The sequence below is a fragment of the Neophocaena asiaeorientalis genome, unplaced genomic scaffold (genome assembly GCF_003031525.2).
Source record: "Neophocaena asiaeorientalis asiaeorientalis breed wild unplaced genomic scaffold, Neophocaena_asiaeorientalis_V1.1 scaffold504, whole genome shotgun sequence".
Lineage (NCBI taxonomy): Eukaryota > Metazoa > Chordata > Mammalia > Artiodactyla > Phocoenidae > Neophocaena > Neophocaena asiaeorientalis.
Window position 1 is genome coordinate 627168 of NW_020174438.1, and position 14576 is coordinate 641743.

The window sequence follows — 14576 nt, forward strand, 5'->3', positions numbered from 1 at the left end:
TCTTTGTATTCACAGTATTTTGCTTAAGGTTTCTAAAAAAACTTTATTACTAATTGGCCAGAAAACCCTCTTTGGGGGAGGGGGTACGTGGAACCATTAATGGACAAAACCGCAGGTACTATGACTGATTGTAGCTGTAACAGTTAGGTCTTTGGAGACAGGTGAAATCCTTTTAAAACAGTGACTGTTAGTCTCCCTTTAAGGATTAAAAAAATTTAATCTAGGTGCTTGTAAAGGATCCTGAAAGGGACCGATACTAAATAAGGACCAGAAATCATACCAGTGCGACTGTGATGTTCAAGCAACTCCAGCCTAACTGCAGAGGCTGAGATTCAGACTACAGAGTTAAGAACTGAAATGGATCTTCATATAATCCAGTGTCTCTTATTAGAAGAACTGAAATTACTTTCTCAAATTGTATTTAGCTACTTTCCCAGTTTATTATTGGGTATGCTAGAAAAGGGATTCCAGCTCCCAGTCTAGCGTTCTTTGCCAGTGGGCCACAGAGCCCTGTAAAATGTTTTTACTTTCTGTCCAAACACTTCTCCTTGGTTGTTTCCGTTTCTGGAAGAAAATACAATTTCTAAGTAGCGTTTAAATAACCTCAACTCTTAACCCAAGCTTGCAGGGGAAAACTTAAGTATGTGTTTCCCAGTTCCCTCTTTGGCCTAAAGCGGCCGAGGGCTTGAGAAGTGGAAGAGACTTGAAGTTCTTTTAGAATTAGAAAAGCTTACGACGTACTCGCAGCGCGCAGACGCAGAGCAGAGATGCGTGTCCTCTCTGAGTTGCCGTAGGGGCTAAGGTGGCTGCGGCTTAGGTCGGTTTCCCACCCCCTTCCACGTCAGCCTTGGACTTTGCTGGTCAGCCGCCGCTGCTTCGGGTTGGAGCCGGAGGACACGGTCCCGCGGTTTCCCCAGCCGCTGCGCCTTGGAGTCAGGTAGCGGGCCGCAAGCCCCTAATCTCGGAGAGTCGTCCTGGGCTGGACAGAGGCGGAGGAACGCGCTCTAGCGGGAAGCTTCGGAAGGGGAGCGACTAGGCCGCTAGCGTCCGGGCCTGGCGAAGTGGAACGCGGGACTGGAAGGCTCTGGGCGGGACGCCTCATCTCGGCCTGCGTACTGGCCGGGGGTCTTCTCCGACCCAGGGCCCCGGGGCTCGCCATTTCGGGCCGGGGCTTGCTTTGCAGGAGGGAAGGGACGGGGAAGTGTCCCACGGATGAACGCATTAAAGCTCTTTAAGGTTTCAGCAGAGTATTCGTGCACGGGCTCTTTTAACTTCAGAATTTCAGATTGTGTATTATGTTTAAAAATCACTTTTATATCGCGATGGGCTGGGGGACTGTCACTGTATTGTGGGCTTTAGTTCTGCAGTACAGTATTCTGAACCCCGGGCGGGATCGTGCGGTGGGAGATAATATGCCTTAGGCCAAGGCTGACAAGTGTGTGTTTTTTAATATATCAAGATTTATATTTATGCAACATAACGTAGATTGATCCTCCTCTTCTAATACTTTAAAATTCATAAGCCAAACTGAACTAAAGACAAGAAAGATCACGATAGTTACTGGTTCTTTTTTTGTTTTTGTTTTGTCTTTTCGCTTGTGATGATATCCTTGTATTTATCTTTCTAGGTTTTTTTTGGCATCCGTTATCTTTAAATCTTGTATCGAGAGTAGGCTATAACCGGAAACCATGACGGCTGCTGAGAACGTATGCTATACGTTAATTAACGTGCCGATGGATTCAGAACCACCTTCTGAAATTAGCTTAAAAAATGATCTAGGTAAACTTTGATAATACTTTGAAAATGAAATGAAAATAAAAAGCTCATTTGCTTTTCAAGTTCCTTTATAATTAGAAATGCTTAATTTTTGTCTTAATTTTTTCTTAGGATCTCTTCAATAGAACTTTGTCTTATTAAAAATGAAAATGTGTTACCTTTAGTCCTGCAATATTGGTTTTTACAAATAAAACATCTCAGTTTAGCTTATAACATGGTGGGGTGGGGCTAAAGAAATGTAATGGTTTAGTTTTTAACTATTCTTCAAAATAATGTAATGTCTTGTTTAAATGTAGCTGACAGTTCTCTGTAGATAACAGGTTGAGAATGTGTATTTGAATGTTTTAATTCCTTTGTGCACTTAACTTCATATTACTTAGCTTGTAAAACCAAAAGAACTTTGTTCTTTGGGTTCACTACCTGTTGAACAAGTAAGTCAACACTGAGATATATGTATATTTTTCAGAAAGATTTAAGCTTTTCATTTTTAAAGCATTTATACAAAGAAGAAAACAAAAACTATATTTCTGAATTTAGAAGTGTATACTGTATCTCCTTTTTGTGAGTGATTCTGTCAAAAATTTTTTTTAGGTAATGCATATTCCAAGATAATGATTCTTGTTTGACTGAACTACTAAAAATAAGTTTAACTTAAACTGATAACTACTGTTTAAAACAGATTAGAGGGAAAATAATGCTTCAAACCTTGAGAGTATCTTTTAAAAGATAGTTTGCAGTTTGAAAGGAGATGATGTTTTACTTGCATATTCCCACCTCTTAATCAGCAGTAATGGAATACCTCCTGATTTAGGTTACTCAGTACTATGTTTCTATTGAGGTCTGTTTTTAGAGAAGGAAAAAGAAATGTTTTTTTATGGCATTTAAACTGATATCCTTAGTTTACAAAAGCCACCTGTACTATATTTCCTTTTTTTTCATGTTCATGTTAGATAGTAGAATGGAATGCAAATTAACGAATAAACTTTCAGTACTATTTTTTTCTCATAATTTAAAAGTTTTAATTTTTAAACCCCCAGAATACTTAAGTTTACTGCTGGTACAATAAACTTTATTGCTGTTTATTGCTGGAACAAAACTTGTCCTTAACTGTAAAAATACTCTTAACTACCTGCCACCTACCAAATAAATAAATAAGTAGTCTTGAATTTTTTGTATATTTTTTACTTTATCGCAAAAGAGTTGAGAAAAAGTTTAGGAGTAGTTTCCAATTTGAGTAACAAATACTTTTGTTTGGTGAAATAGTGAGTTGCTTTAACTCCCCTTTACCTTTAATCACTGGATGTGAGCCCTGATGACTATACATTCCTTGGAGTATATTTTGGTGAATTGAATTGATATTTGAAAATTTCTATGTTTTTGAGTGTTCACACAGGAAAAGAAGTTCTGAAAATTTTGAGTACGTGGAAAGAAGCATTCTTCACCTCAGTTTGAATTGTTAGAATAAATGGAAATTGGGGTTAGGGGAACTTGAAATAAATGGTGTTGATTTTTTTACAAGTTTGCTTAATAAACTTTTTAACCTTTAGTTACAAGTGGATTTTTATCCTGCTAAACTTTTTAGATTTGCTAATTCATGAAAAGTAGCCCAAAACTGGAACAAAAGAAGCCATCAGCATTATAGTGATAGGGTATTGTCTTGTGGACTTTGTGTCCTTTACACGATCAAACAGATTAGGTAAAAAAAAAATTTTTTTTTATATTCACAAAGGAAGCTTTGGGACAAAGAGAGGAAAACCTGTTTAGACTCAGTGAATACAACTTTAGCCACTTAGAACTTTGCCTAATCTGTCTTATTTTGTAGTTTTGTAGTACTGTCCTCTCTCCTGATGCTTTGTTTTTGTCATCCTCATGACTTAAAAACTGAAGGTTTGCCCAGATTGGTACTTATTCATCCTTTTACATTAGTTCATTTCTTGATTTGATATGGCACACAATTTTTTCATGTGTGGCAGGAGATGTAATACTCTGAAGCATGGAAAGATGCATGAGAAGTTAGTCTGTTTTAAACAAAAATACTGACCCTTACGGGATAAATTTGGCAGTAACCCTCACCGTGTTCTCAGTCCAAATACCTGAGGATATTCTCTATTCAACATGTTAAGATATCATACCAAGTTGGTAATAGATATATAGCTTTTGGGGGCTAGAAAAGAGCTTTTGATTTACCTAGTACGATTCTTCTGAGCCTTAAATCCTTCCTATAACTCTACCAGTTAGTCATTCACAGTCTCTTGTCTCTTTGGCGACAACAGGAACTATTCTAATAGCCACATATGTTCTAACTGTTGAAAATTTACTTCTAGTTCTCTTCTTTTCCTCTTGATTATTAAAGACTTTTATCACCCCTCTTCATCCTTCCCTCTCCCAGATTTTATTTTTATGATCTAAATAATTGTAGTAGAGTGTGCTTGTCTCATATTTCTGTCTTCAAATTTTGGATCCAAAAGATTTTTACCATAAATTCTTCAGTATGCAGTAATAACGATGTGAAATTATAGATTGTTTTGCATAACATATAGCAAATATTTTTAGGTTAAGTAACAGTAAACTAGCATTTTATCTTAAATGCATCATCCTTTATTGTAAATAATGGTTACTAATCCAGTACATTATTTGGTGCACCTGTAGATTCACGGCTTCTGCATTAACTCCATTGGTTTGGGACCAAAGATCTAATCCAGTGCCTTTATATTATGTGTAAAGAATCATGAGGTTCAGAGATGAATGACTTGTATAAAGTGGTACAGCTTGTTTTTGTCAAAGCCAGGTGGAAAACCCTTGTCTCTTGGATTAGTACCTTTGTTAACCATTGCCACTGATAATGTGAGAAAATGTTCTATTTTGTAATTGCTTTTAAAATTATCTGAGAAATTTTCTTTTGAAATAATTGTGCTTTTATTTTTGGAATTTTTGAATCAGAAAAAGGAGATGTGAAGTCAAAGACTGAAGCTTTGAAGAAAGTAATCATTATGATTCTAAATGGTGAAAAGCTTCCTGGACTTCTGATGACTATCATTCGCTTTGTGCTGCCTCTTCAGGATCACACCATCAAAAAATTACTTCTGGTATTTTGGGAAATTGTTCCTAAAACAACTCCAGATGGGAGACTTTTACACGAAATGATCCTTGTATGTGATGCATATAGAAAGGTAAACCAAACCATGATTATTTCCAAATACTGCTTTGATTTTTAAATAATTATAAAATTGGTGGAATGGGCTTTGTTTTAATTTTTAAAATTAAATCTTGGGTAAGATGTAGTTTGTAGATATTTGGAACTGAAGTTGTAAAAAGTTATTGTGAAAAGTTTTATTGTTACTTTTTTCAGACACTTTCCATGCATTTTATGTTATTAATAAAAAACAATGACACATAGAATATAAAACATTGATGTGATAAGTAAAACTTGCTTTAATCAACAGGAATGTGATGGAAATTGTGTAATAATCTAGGTCTTTTTCCTCAAACCTACTTTCTGACTTTTTTATTGGAAAATTTTGTATTTAAAAATTGTGGGTTTTTTGTACAATGTTGGGACTCAACATTTCATATTTAAAATTTTATATCAGGACCTTCAACATCCTAATGAATTTATTCGAGGATCTACTCTTCGTTTTCTTTGCAAATTGAAAGAGGCAGAATTGCTGGAACCTTTAATGCCAGCTATCCGTGCTTGTTTGGAGCATCGACACAGCTATGTTAGAAGAAATGCTGTTTTGGCCATCTATACTATCTATAGGTAAATAAAGGTCTTCCTTTGGCTTAGTTATGTGAGGACTGTTCAGTCTTTCAGACTGGAAGTTCCAAAGTGGTTCCTTGCAGATTGTATGTAGCTTGCAAATATGTTTTGATTAGCCTGAACATTTTTTCTTTATTATCATTAAATTGTTAACGTTGAAAAGTTGAAAGATCTGGCAACACTGGATCCTGGTTTCTGCATAATGACAATCTGCTGGAAGTGAATACGGCCCCCTTTAAACAGGTTGTACACTTTCCAGTTTATGGCACTACCTGTCATTCTCAATTTTAGTACTCCAGCCCAATTAATTAATTTATTAACTTGCTTAGCCCATAGCTTTGAGATTTTGACCTTATTTTAGAATTCTCTTTTTGTGGAATGTGGGTCTTTTTACACTTAGAAGCCTTAAGGAAGGAACTTTTTTTAATAGGAAGGGTTGCAATTCTCAGCTGATTCCTGTCCTTAGAAAGCTGAAGATTTGGACTTTAAAAGCCATTCTAAAAAGGCAGTTTTAAAGATTGGACTTTAAAAGAATGAGTTAGATGAGGCTGGAATGCTTGGTTTTTACAGTCACTGGTGTCAATTTATTTAGAATTAGAATGTAATTTATATAAATATCTTTGTGCTTTAATAGTTGATTGTTAAGTAATTTCACAGTTCTTTTACTGTTACATTAGATTTTGTTGTCTGTTAGGAAAAGTGGTATTCTGGTTAATAACGTAGAGTTCTTTGAAAGTTACCATACAGACTACACAAATTTCAGAATTTAAGCTATAGTATACACACAAAAATTATGACATAAGACAGTTAGAAATTTGAACACTTCCTATATGATGATAGTAAGGAATTGTTACAGTTTTTAAGATATGATAATGATATTAATATTAGTTTAAAAAAGAAAGAGTCCTTAATTTTAGAGAAGCATACTGATATATTTACAGAAGAAGTGTTAACAAGGTGTGGGATTTGCTTAAGAATAATATGGGAGGAGAGGAAGTAAGTAGAGATGTAGGTGAAACAAAAATGACTATGGGGCTTCCCTGGTGGCGCAGTGGTTGAGAGTCCGCCTGCCGATGCAGGGGGCGCGGATTCGTGCCCCGGTCCGGGGGGATCCCACGCGCCGCAGAGTGGCTGAGCCCGTGGGCCATGGCCACTGGGCCTGCACCTCTGCTCCGCGGCGGGGGAGGTCACAGCGGTGGGAGGCCTGCGTACCGCAAAAAAAAAAAAAAAAAATGACTATGAATTAATCATTGTTAAAGCTAGGTTACCGTTTTTATTAAGCTGGTGTTCATTGTTTTATATACTGCAAACAGTTTAAATTTTCAAAATAGGGAGTAAGTAAATAAATACAGTGCATAATTAATAAAATTCAAGGGACTTTTTTCTCTAATAATTCTTTAATGAAGGATCTTTCAGTACCTTGAGATTGTCTTTATGAGCATCAGCATTATATCCCTAAAGTATATGAAAGAGAATTGTTAGAGCTATTCATTTGATAGGTAGAATGTTGGATAAATCAGCTTTTTCTGTATTAACTTAGAAAACATATAATTTGATAACTTAATAGATGAAGATGTAAGCTTCTGACTCATACCCAAAATTGTCTAATTGATTTAAAGTTTTGAAAAGCAAAAAAATGGATAGTGTTATAAGGTTTGATAAAGGTTAATTTTGGTAGTATCCAGAGAGTTACTAAAATAACAAAGTAGCTTTTATTAAATATGGATATTACCTGTTTTATTTCAAGAAATTTTGAACATCTTATACCTGATGCTCCTGAACTGATACATGATTTTCTGGTGAATGAGAAGGATGCAAGTTGCAAAAGAAATGCATTTATGATGCTTATTCATGCCGATCAGGTGAAGTACTTTTTAAAAACTACTTTTATCACTGTATTTAAATGAGAATTAAAGATATTTCAGAGGCCTAATCAAGTTTTTTGTCAATAATTTTGTTTATAGTACATGTGATTTGTATATTTTGACTTTTTTAGATTTTTTAACTTAATTTATATAAAAATAGAATTTAAAAAAATTCCTTCTGTGGAATATTGCTTAAGTATATACTCTTTTTTTTAAAGTAAACATCAGAGAAGCATTTAATAGCAGCCACTTTACAGTTCTTCCAGACTGAAATTATTATGGCCATGTGCTGTGGCACTCTACTTTGGGGCTTTATTTTTCCTTCTTTCAGTATAGATCTAAAATTGTTTAACAGAGAAAAATAGTATGGGGTCTATCCTGAGCCATAGCTTCAAAAGAGGGTGGACTTCAATGTAGATATGTCTTTATTAGGCTTTTCAAACTTCATAAGTAAATGTCAACTGTACATGCAGCTCCACTGATGATTAAAGTTTATTCTTCTGCTGGTTAGCAGTGACTCTGCATACCTTGGTGGGATCTAATCTCGGAATTTTTACCATCCAATATTTATTATTAAAATATGCATGAAGACTGGAAAGCATGGAATCTATCCATTCCTCTGAAATCTAGATGCTATCATTTTATCTTTGTAAACAAGATTATAAGAAAGCTGCTTATTTGGGCCACAGTGTTTGTCGTTCTCTAGAGTTGGTTTTATTGACCTATGTTATTGCTGTTTACCTGCATGAAGGGACATAATCAGAAATAGTTCAATAAAATTTGTCGATACTTTTACTGTAGAGCTGTTGTTGAGGCCATAGTTCTCTCTATCACAGTGTTCAGTGTGTGAGAATCAATGAGATTTTTCTTTTGGGTCTCAGAAATAGGAGTAACTGCTCATAAGCAGTTGGTTTGTTTTGATTGTGTGGATACCCAGAATCATGTAGTACATAATGTCTTTCTACTTGGTTTAGCTGCTAGAAAATTCAGACCCTAGATTTGTGGCCCATTTCTAGAAAATATATTTGACTTTTACATTATGTGTTAACCTTCATTTTTTTTCTTCAATTAATTTTCCTTTGCCCTCATTTCCTCATTTGTTTTAGATTTATTTGTATATATTTTTTAAAGTTCATTAAGTCCTTTTATTGAATGAGGTTGAGTTGGATAAATATATTGTTATTTTTTAAGGATCGAGCTTTGGATTACCTAAGTACTTGTATTGATCAAGTTCAGACATTTGGAGACATTCTTCAGTTGGTTATTGTTGAACTAATTTATAAGGTAAGACTAATCTATAATGGGCAAAATTAAGAGTTTGAGATAAGGTTAAGTAGTCTCTGGGATGCTGCTTAATTGCTAGGATAACATGTTTTAACAGTAGAAATATTTCATATCATGGCCTATTAAAGTCTTCCCCACCCCCTTTGTTTTATCATATTTTCCAAATATTTCCATTCTTTCTAAACCTCCATAAAGAATTCTATGAATAGTCACTGAATAGATTATGAATTAGGCTTTGAAATAAAAGTCAAGATCTTTTCTTGAATACACACCAGACTATTTTTTTTTTTTGGCTGCACCAGGTCTTAGTTGCAGCATGTGGGATCTTTAGTTGCGGCACACGGACTTCTTAGTTGCGGCACATGGACTTCTTAGTTGCAGCATGTGGACTCTCTTAGTTGTGGCATGTGGACTCTTAGCTGTGGCATGGGGACTTCTTAGTTGCTGCATGCAGACTCTTAGTTGCGGCATGTGAACTCTTAGTTGCGGCATGCATGTGGAATCTAGTTCCCCGACCAGGGATCGAACCCTGGCCCCCTGAATTGAGAACGCGGAGTCTTACCCACTGGACCACCAGGGCAGTCCCCACACAAGACTACTTTGGAAATCTAAAAACAAACCAAAAAAAAGTCTTAAGTATTTGTTTGTTCCTGTTTGTAAAAGAGAATAGAAAGACTTTAAATATGTTAATATGACATTGTAAGCCATTGACTCACAGAAAGTTTAAAACTAGATTAGAGATTTGGATTTTAAAATGAAGTACTCTATTGGCAACATTTTAATTTGATATATCCTTCGAAAGAATTGATTTCATCTTAAACGATCTGAGAAAATAAAAGATGCAATAACATCCAGTTTTACTATTGATACCATTGGAGGCCAACAAAAATATTTGTTAGGAATGACTTTTATTGAATAGGGTGGCATGGACAGAATACCCCTAGCAGACACTCTCACTCATTACAACCTCTTTGCTTCTGCAGGAAAGAGGCCCCTTTCAACACAGGGTACCCAGTCATTTGGAACTGGCATTTAAGATGAAACCAGAACTATAAATATATAAATATAATATGTGTAATATATATAAATATAATTCATGTGTATGGTTTAGGGATACCACTGAGAGTCTCAAAAATAGGGATTCTCTGCTATCCAGTGACTTCTTTGTCTGGTAGGATCCAGGTTATAATAAGAGGGAAGAAGTTTTGAGTCATGTTGGAGTAATGGAGATTTGACTATATATTTTAGGAAAATATAACATACTGACTTCAAAAGAGAAAAAGTAAGGAATATTTGCTTCACAGGTAAAGGTATTGAGATGCATTTAGAACGGGATAGAAAATTATAGTTGTCTTCCCAACATTGAATATGGCCCCAAATAATAAGTAGCAGTACTTGAAAAAGAGGTTATCTTTCTTGCTTTATTTAAGAATTGGTATTTTTCTTTTATCAGCTGTTGAGATTTATATAATCCATCATGTTTCCCTTTTTGACGTGACATCCAGAATAAAAATGTAGGCCCAAATTTAATACCTATTACAGTACCCATATTAATGTACTTAGTTAATGTGTTGTCCTTTCTTTGTTACTTTACATTTTCTCTTTCTATTTCACTTGTGTATAGTACGCATATCTTTAATTATGAGCCATCTAAAAATCTTTATAGAAAGAGTGGAAATATAAAGTATTATTGAATGAATAAATGGATTGAATAGCTGTAACAACTATTTGAAGTAAAACCTATTACTTTCTGAAATTACTAGTGTTGTGTCACAGCGTCTCATCTGACATTGGCCGACATCTTCAGGTGTCCTTATAAGACTATTCTTAGCTTTCAGATTAAGAAAACTAGCATCCCGTAAGCTGATATCTATTTAAAAAATCTGTTTGAAAGCAAGTGTTCCTGCAGTCAACTGAAACCTAAGTGTTTTCTTCTCCAGGTCTGTCATGCTAATCCATCAGAAAGGGCTCGTTTCATTCGCTGCATCTATAACTTACTACAGTCATCTAGCCCTGCTGTAAAATATGAAGCCGCTGGAACATTAGTGACACTCTCTAGTGCACCTACTGCAATCAAGGTACTCCTTTTTTTGGGGGGGGGTGCCAATTAGATGATAGATATGCTATCTTATCACTTATGATTTAGTGACATTGCAGTTTACTGTGTGGTTACACAGCATTACATGGCATAGAAATAACTACAAATATTAGAAAATTATTTGATTCCTTACGTAGTCTGACTTTGCTTCTTTTCTTTCTTTCTGCTTTCATATGTATATAGGGAGAGAGCAAGAGAGACAGAGAGAGAATAACAGTATTTCTGGTTTCTGGAGAATGACACTCGTATTTTAAGATCTCCACCCATACTTTAGTTACATTAAAAACTAGATCTAGGGCTTCCCTGGTGGCGCAGTGTTTGAGAGTCCGCCTGCCGATGCAGGGGACATGGGTTCGTGCCCCAGTCCGGGAAGATACCACATGCCATGGAGTGGCTGGGCCCGTGAGTCATGGCCGCTGAGCCTGCGCGTCCAGAGCCTGTGCTCCGCAACAGGAGAGGCCACAACGGTGAGAGGCCTGCATACCCGCTAAAAAAAAAAAACGGATCTAGGAAAATGGATACTGGATCCTAAAGGATGGACCCTAAAAAAGTTCCAGTGTATATTTTCAATAATGAAATATTTCTCTTTTTTAGTTTACTCTATCAAGACTATGTGAAGAACCCCTACTATATTCATAGAATGAACTGTTCTAGAAAGCCAGATTGTATAAATAGGAGAATTTACTGCTTTCGCCACCAATACTTAAAAAATTCTTTTCACTTTTTATTTTGAAATAATTTTAGACGTAGAGAAAAGTTGCAAAACTAGGACGAAGTTCCCATTACCCTTCACCCAGCTTCCCATAATGTTCATGTCTTGCATAACAATTGTATAGTTGTCAAAACTAAGAAATTACCATTGGAACAACATTGTTAGCTAAACTATAGACTTTATTCAGATTTCACCAGTTTCTCCACTAAAGATCATTTTCTGTCCCAGGATCCAGTTTAGGATCCCATGTAGCATCTAGTTATCATGTGTTAGCGTCCTCCAGTCTGTGACAGTTCCTCAGCCCTTCCCTGTTTTTCATGACATTGACACTTTTGAAGAGTACTGGGTCAGTTTGTTTGTAAAATATCCCTTAATTTTGGTTTGTCTGGTGTTTTTTCCTAATCAGATTAAGGTTATGCATTTGGGGGAGGGGGAAATACCACAGAAGTGATGCACCATTCTCAGTGTATCATATCTAGGAGTATATGATGCTGATACATCGTCTTACTGGTGATGTTAACCTTGATCGTTTGGTTAAGGTGGTGTCTGCCAGATTTCTCCACTGTTGAGTTATGATTTTTCCTTTTGTAATCAATCAATATCTTGAGAAGATACTTTGAAACTGTACAAATATCCTATTTCTCCTCTGACTTACACCGACTAATTTTAGCACCTATCAGTGAATCTTTTCTACAACAGTTACTACTATGATATTCTAATGGTGATTTTCTGTTACCCTTATTCTACACGTATTATTTGGAGTTCTTCCGCAAGGAGGAGCTGTCCCTTCTCCTTCATCCTTTCTTCCCTCCCTCCCTCTCTCCTTTCCTTCTTTCTTTCTTTATATCAATATGGATATTTTATTCTGTGGATTATAATCCAATATTATTATTTATTTTGTTGATCAAATTGTTCTAGCTTTGGTCATTGGGAGCTCTTTCAGGTTTGCTCCCTTGTCCTTTGCTTTTAATGACTCAGGGCCATCTTTATATACTTGAGTTTTCTGTACCGTAATGCAGGTGTGTTAGAGTTTGCACCTAAACTAAAAGATGCTCAATAGCTAAACTATTTGGGATTCTCTGTCAGCTTTTTTCTCCCTTGTTCCTTTGGTTCAGCCCTTAATTTTTGGGGGGCCTCTTACTGCTGTGGCCTCTCCCGTTGCGGAGCACAGGCTCTGGACATGCAGGCTCAGTGGCCATGGCTCACGGGCCCAGCCACTCCACGGCATGTGGGATCTTCTCAGACCGGGGCACGAACCCATGTCCCCTGCATCGGCAGGCGGACTCCCAACCACTGCGCCACCAGGGAAGCCCAGCCCTTAATTTTTGCCTGTTAACAAGTGTTTCTGCCTGTAACAGCCCCTTTTCATCCTTTTAATTTGTGATGCTTCTGATTTTTTGTAACCTTGAAAACAATAATGAAATTTGTTAGAACTTAGGAAATAGAGGGACACATTCCTCTGGGAAAAATGCATAAACTTTTAGTGCAGTAATGGTAAATGTATTTTGGTTTCTTGGAGGCTTTATTTGTTTCTTATTTTCAGATTCTGTGTTTAAGGTAGGTGAATGTGTTCTTAAAATATATTTCTCTTTTCATATAGGCTGCTGCTCAGTGTTACATTGATTTAATTATTAAGGAGAGTGACAACAATGTAAAGCTCATAGTTCTGGATCGATTGATAGAACTGAAAGAACATCCTGCTCATGAACGAGTACTACAGGTAGGTGTTTTCTAAAAGAGAGAAATCCTCAATAAAGTCTTTTTTCAAATTGAGATAATTCCTAAGACTTACTGTCTTGGTTAGCTTACATGCCTGGAGACTGGGCAGTTTAAATTTTGGTCAACTAAGGTGTAACTCTTGAAGCACCATAGCCTTTTGGGATATTGTCTTTGTTATAAAAAAACATTTCTAACATGAATTAATATGTTACCTTTTATCTTTTCTATTTGTACTGCACTTGGTGTTCTTAGCAGTAGAGATATATTTGTTTTAATTTTAATATAATTTACATTTCTTGGAAAATAATTATACCAACTGAGAATAAAGATGATTAGATTCTAGAAAATTATCAGCATACCTATTTAATCTGTGAGAATGGTTGTTACAAAAATAAAGCCCCATGGTACAAATAGAGCTAAATTCAATGATGATCCTGGATCAGAATAACAACAAAAAATTTGCTATAAAGGACATTATTGGGACAGTTGGAGAAATGTGAATATAGACTCTATTATTTAATAGTATTGTGATCAATGTTAAGTTCTCTGAATTTGAGAATTTTACGGTGGTTATATAAGAAATTTTTCTTGAGTATACACTAAAACATTTAGGAGTAGAGAGAGTATGACAAAGCAAATGTAATAAGATATTAACAACTGGCAGATGTAAGTGAAGGTTATACAGTTAATTCATTCTTAAAATTTATAGAACATTTTTATCAGAGAAATTTTTAAAAATAGAAAGTTTTAAAGAAGTAAAATATTTTGTTTTGCTATATTTAAAAATACTTACTTGCTATAGATTTTTAAGTATGCTTCTTTAAAATATTAGTTTCCTGCAGAGCCAAAATAACATTATCACACTTAACAAAATTGTTAATAATTTCTTAATATTATCCAGTTTTCCCAGATGTCCCTAAAACGCCCTTTAGTTTTGTTTTTCCAGTTCATGACCAAACATCACATCTGGTTGTGATGTATGTGGTTGTGATGTATGGTTCCTTAAGTCTCTTAATTTGAGCAGTATCGTTTTTTCGTGACACTGACTTGTTCAAGAGACCAGACCAAGTGTCTGGACTCCTTCTGGATGTGTCTGGTTACTTTCTTTGTGTCATTTAGCTTGTTCCTCTTGACTTTTGTATTTCCTATAAACTGTAAGTTTGAGCTAAAGCTTGATAGGGCTTCCCTGGTGGCGCAGTGGTTGAGAGTCCACCTGCCGATGCAGGGGACGTGGGTTCGTGCCCCGGTCCGGGAAGATCCCACATGCCGCGGAACGGCTAGGCCCGTGAGCCATGGCTGCTGAGCCTGCGCGTCCGGAGCCTGTGCTCCGCAACGGGAGAGGCTACAACAGTGAGAGGCCCG

The 14576-nt window shown here is 36.0% G+C and overlaps 1 protein-coding gene across 1 annotated transcript in view; it reads left to right on the forward strand.

Moving 5' to 3' along the window:
- Positions 1–835: 835 nt before the first annotated feature.
- COPB1 (coat protein complex I subunit beta 1) overlaps positions 836–14576 on the forward strand; it is a 32664-nt gene continuing 18923 nt past the window's right edge. The window contains exons 1-8 of the mRNA XM_024757069.1: positions 836–939; positions 1629–1779; positions 4717–4946; positions 5367–5536; positions 7284–7398; positions 8593–8685; positions 10626–10763; positions 13096–13215. Of these exons, the coding sequence (XP_024612837.1) occupies positions 1689–1779; positions 4717–4946; positions 5367–5536; positions 7284–7398; positions 8593–8685; positions 10626–10763; positions 13096–13215 (957 nt within the window). The 5' untranslated portion in view covers positions 836–939; positions 1629–1688. The remainder of the gene's footprint in view (positions 940–1628; positions 1780–4716; positions 4947–5366; positions 5537–7283; positions 7399–8592; positions 8686–10625; positions 10764–13095; positions 13216–14576) is intronic.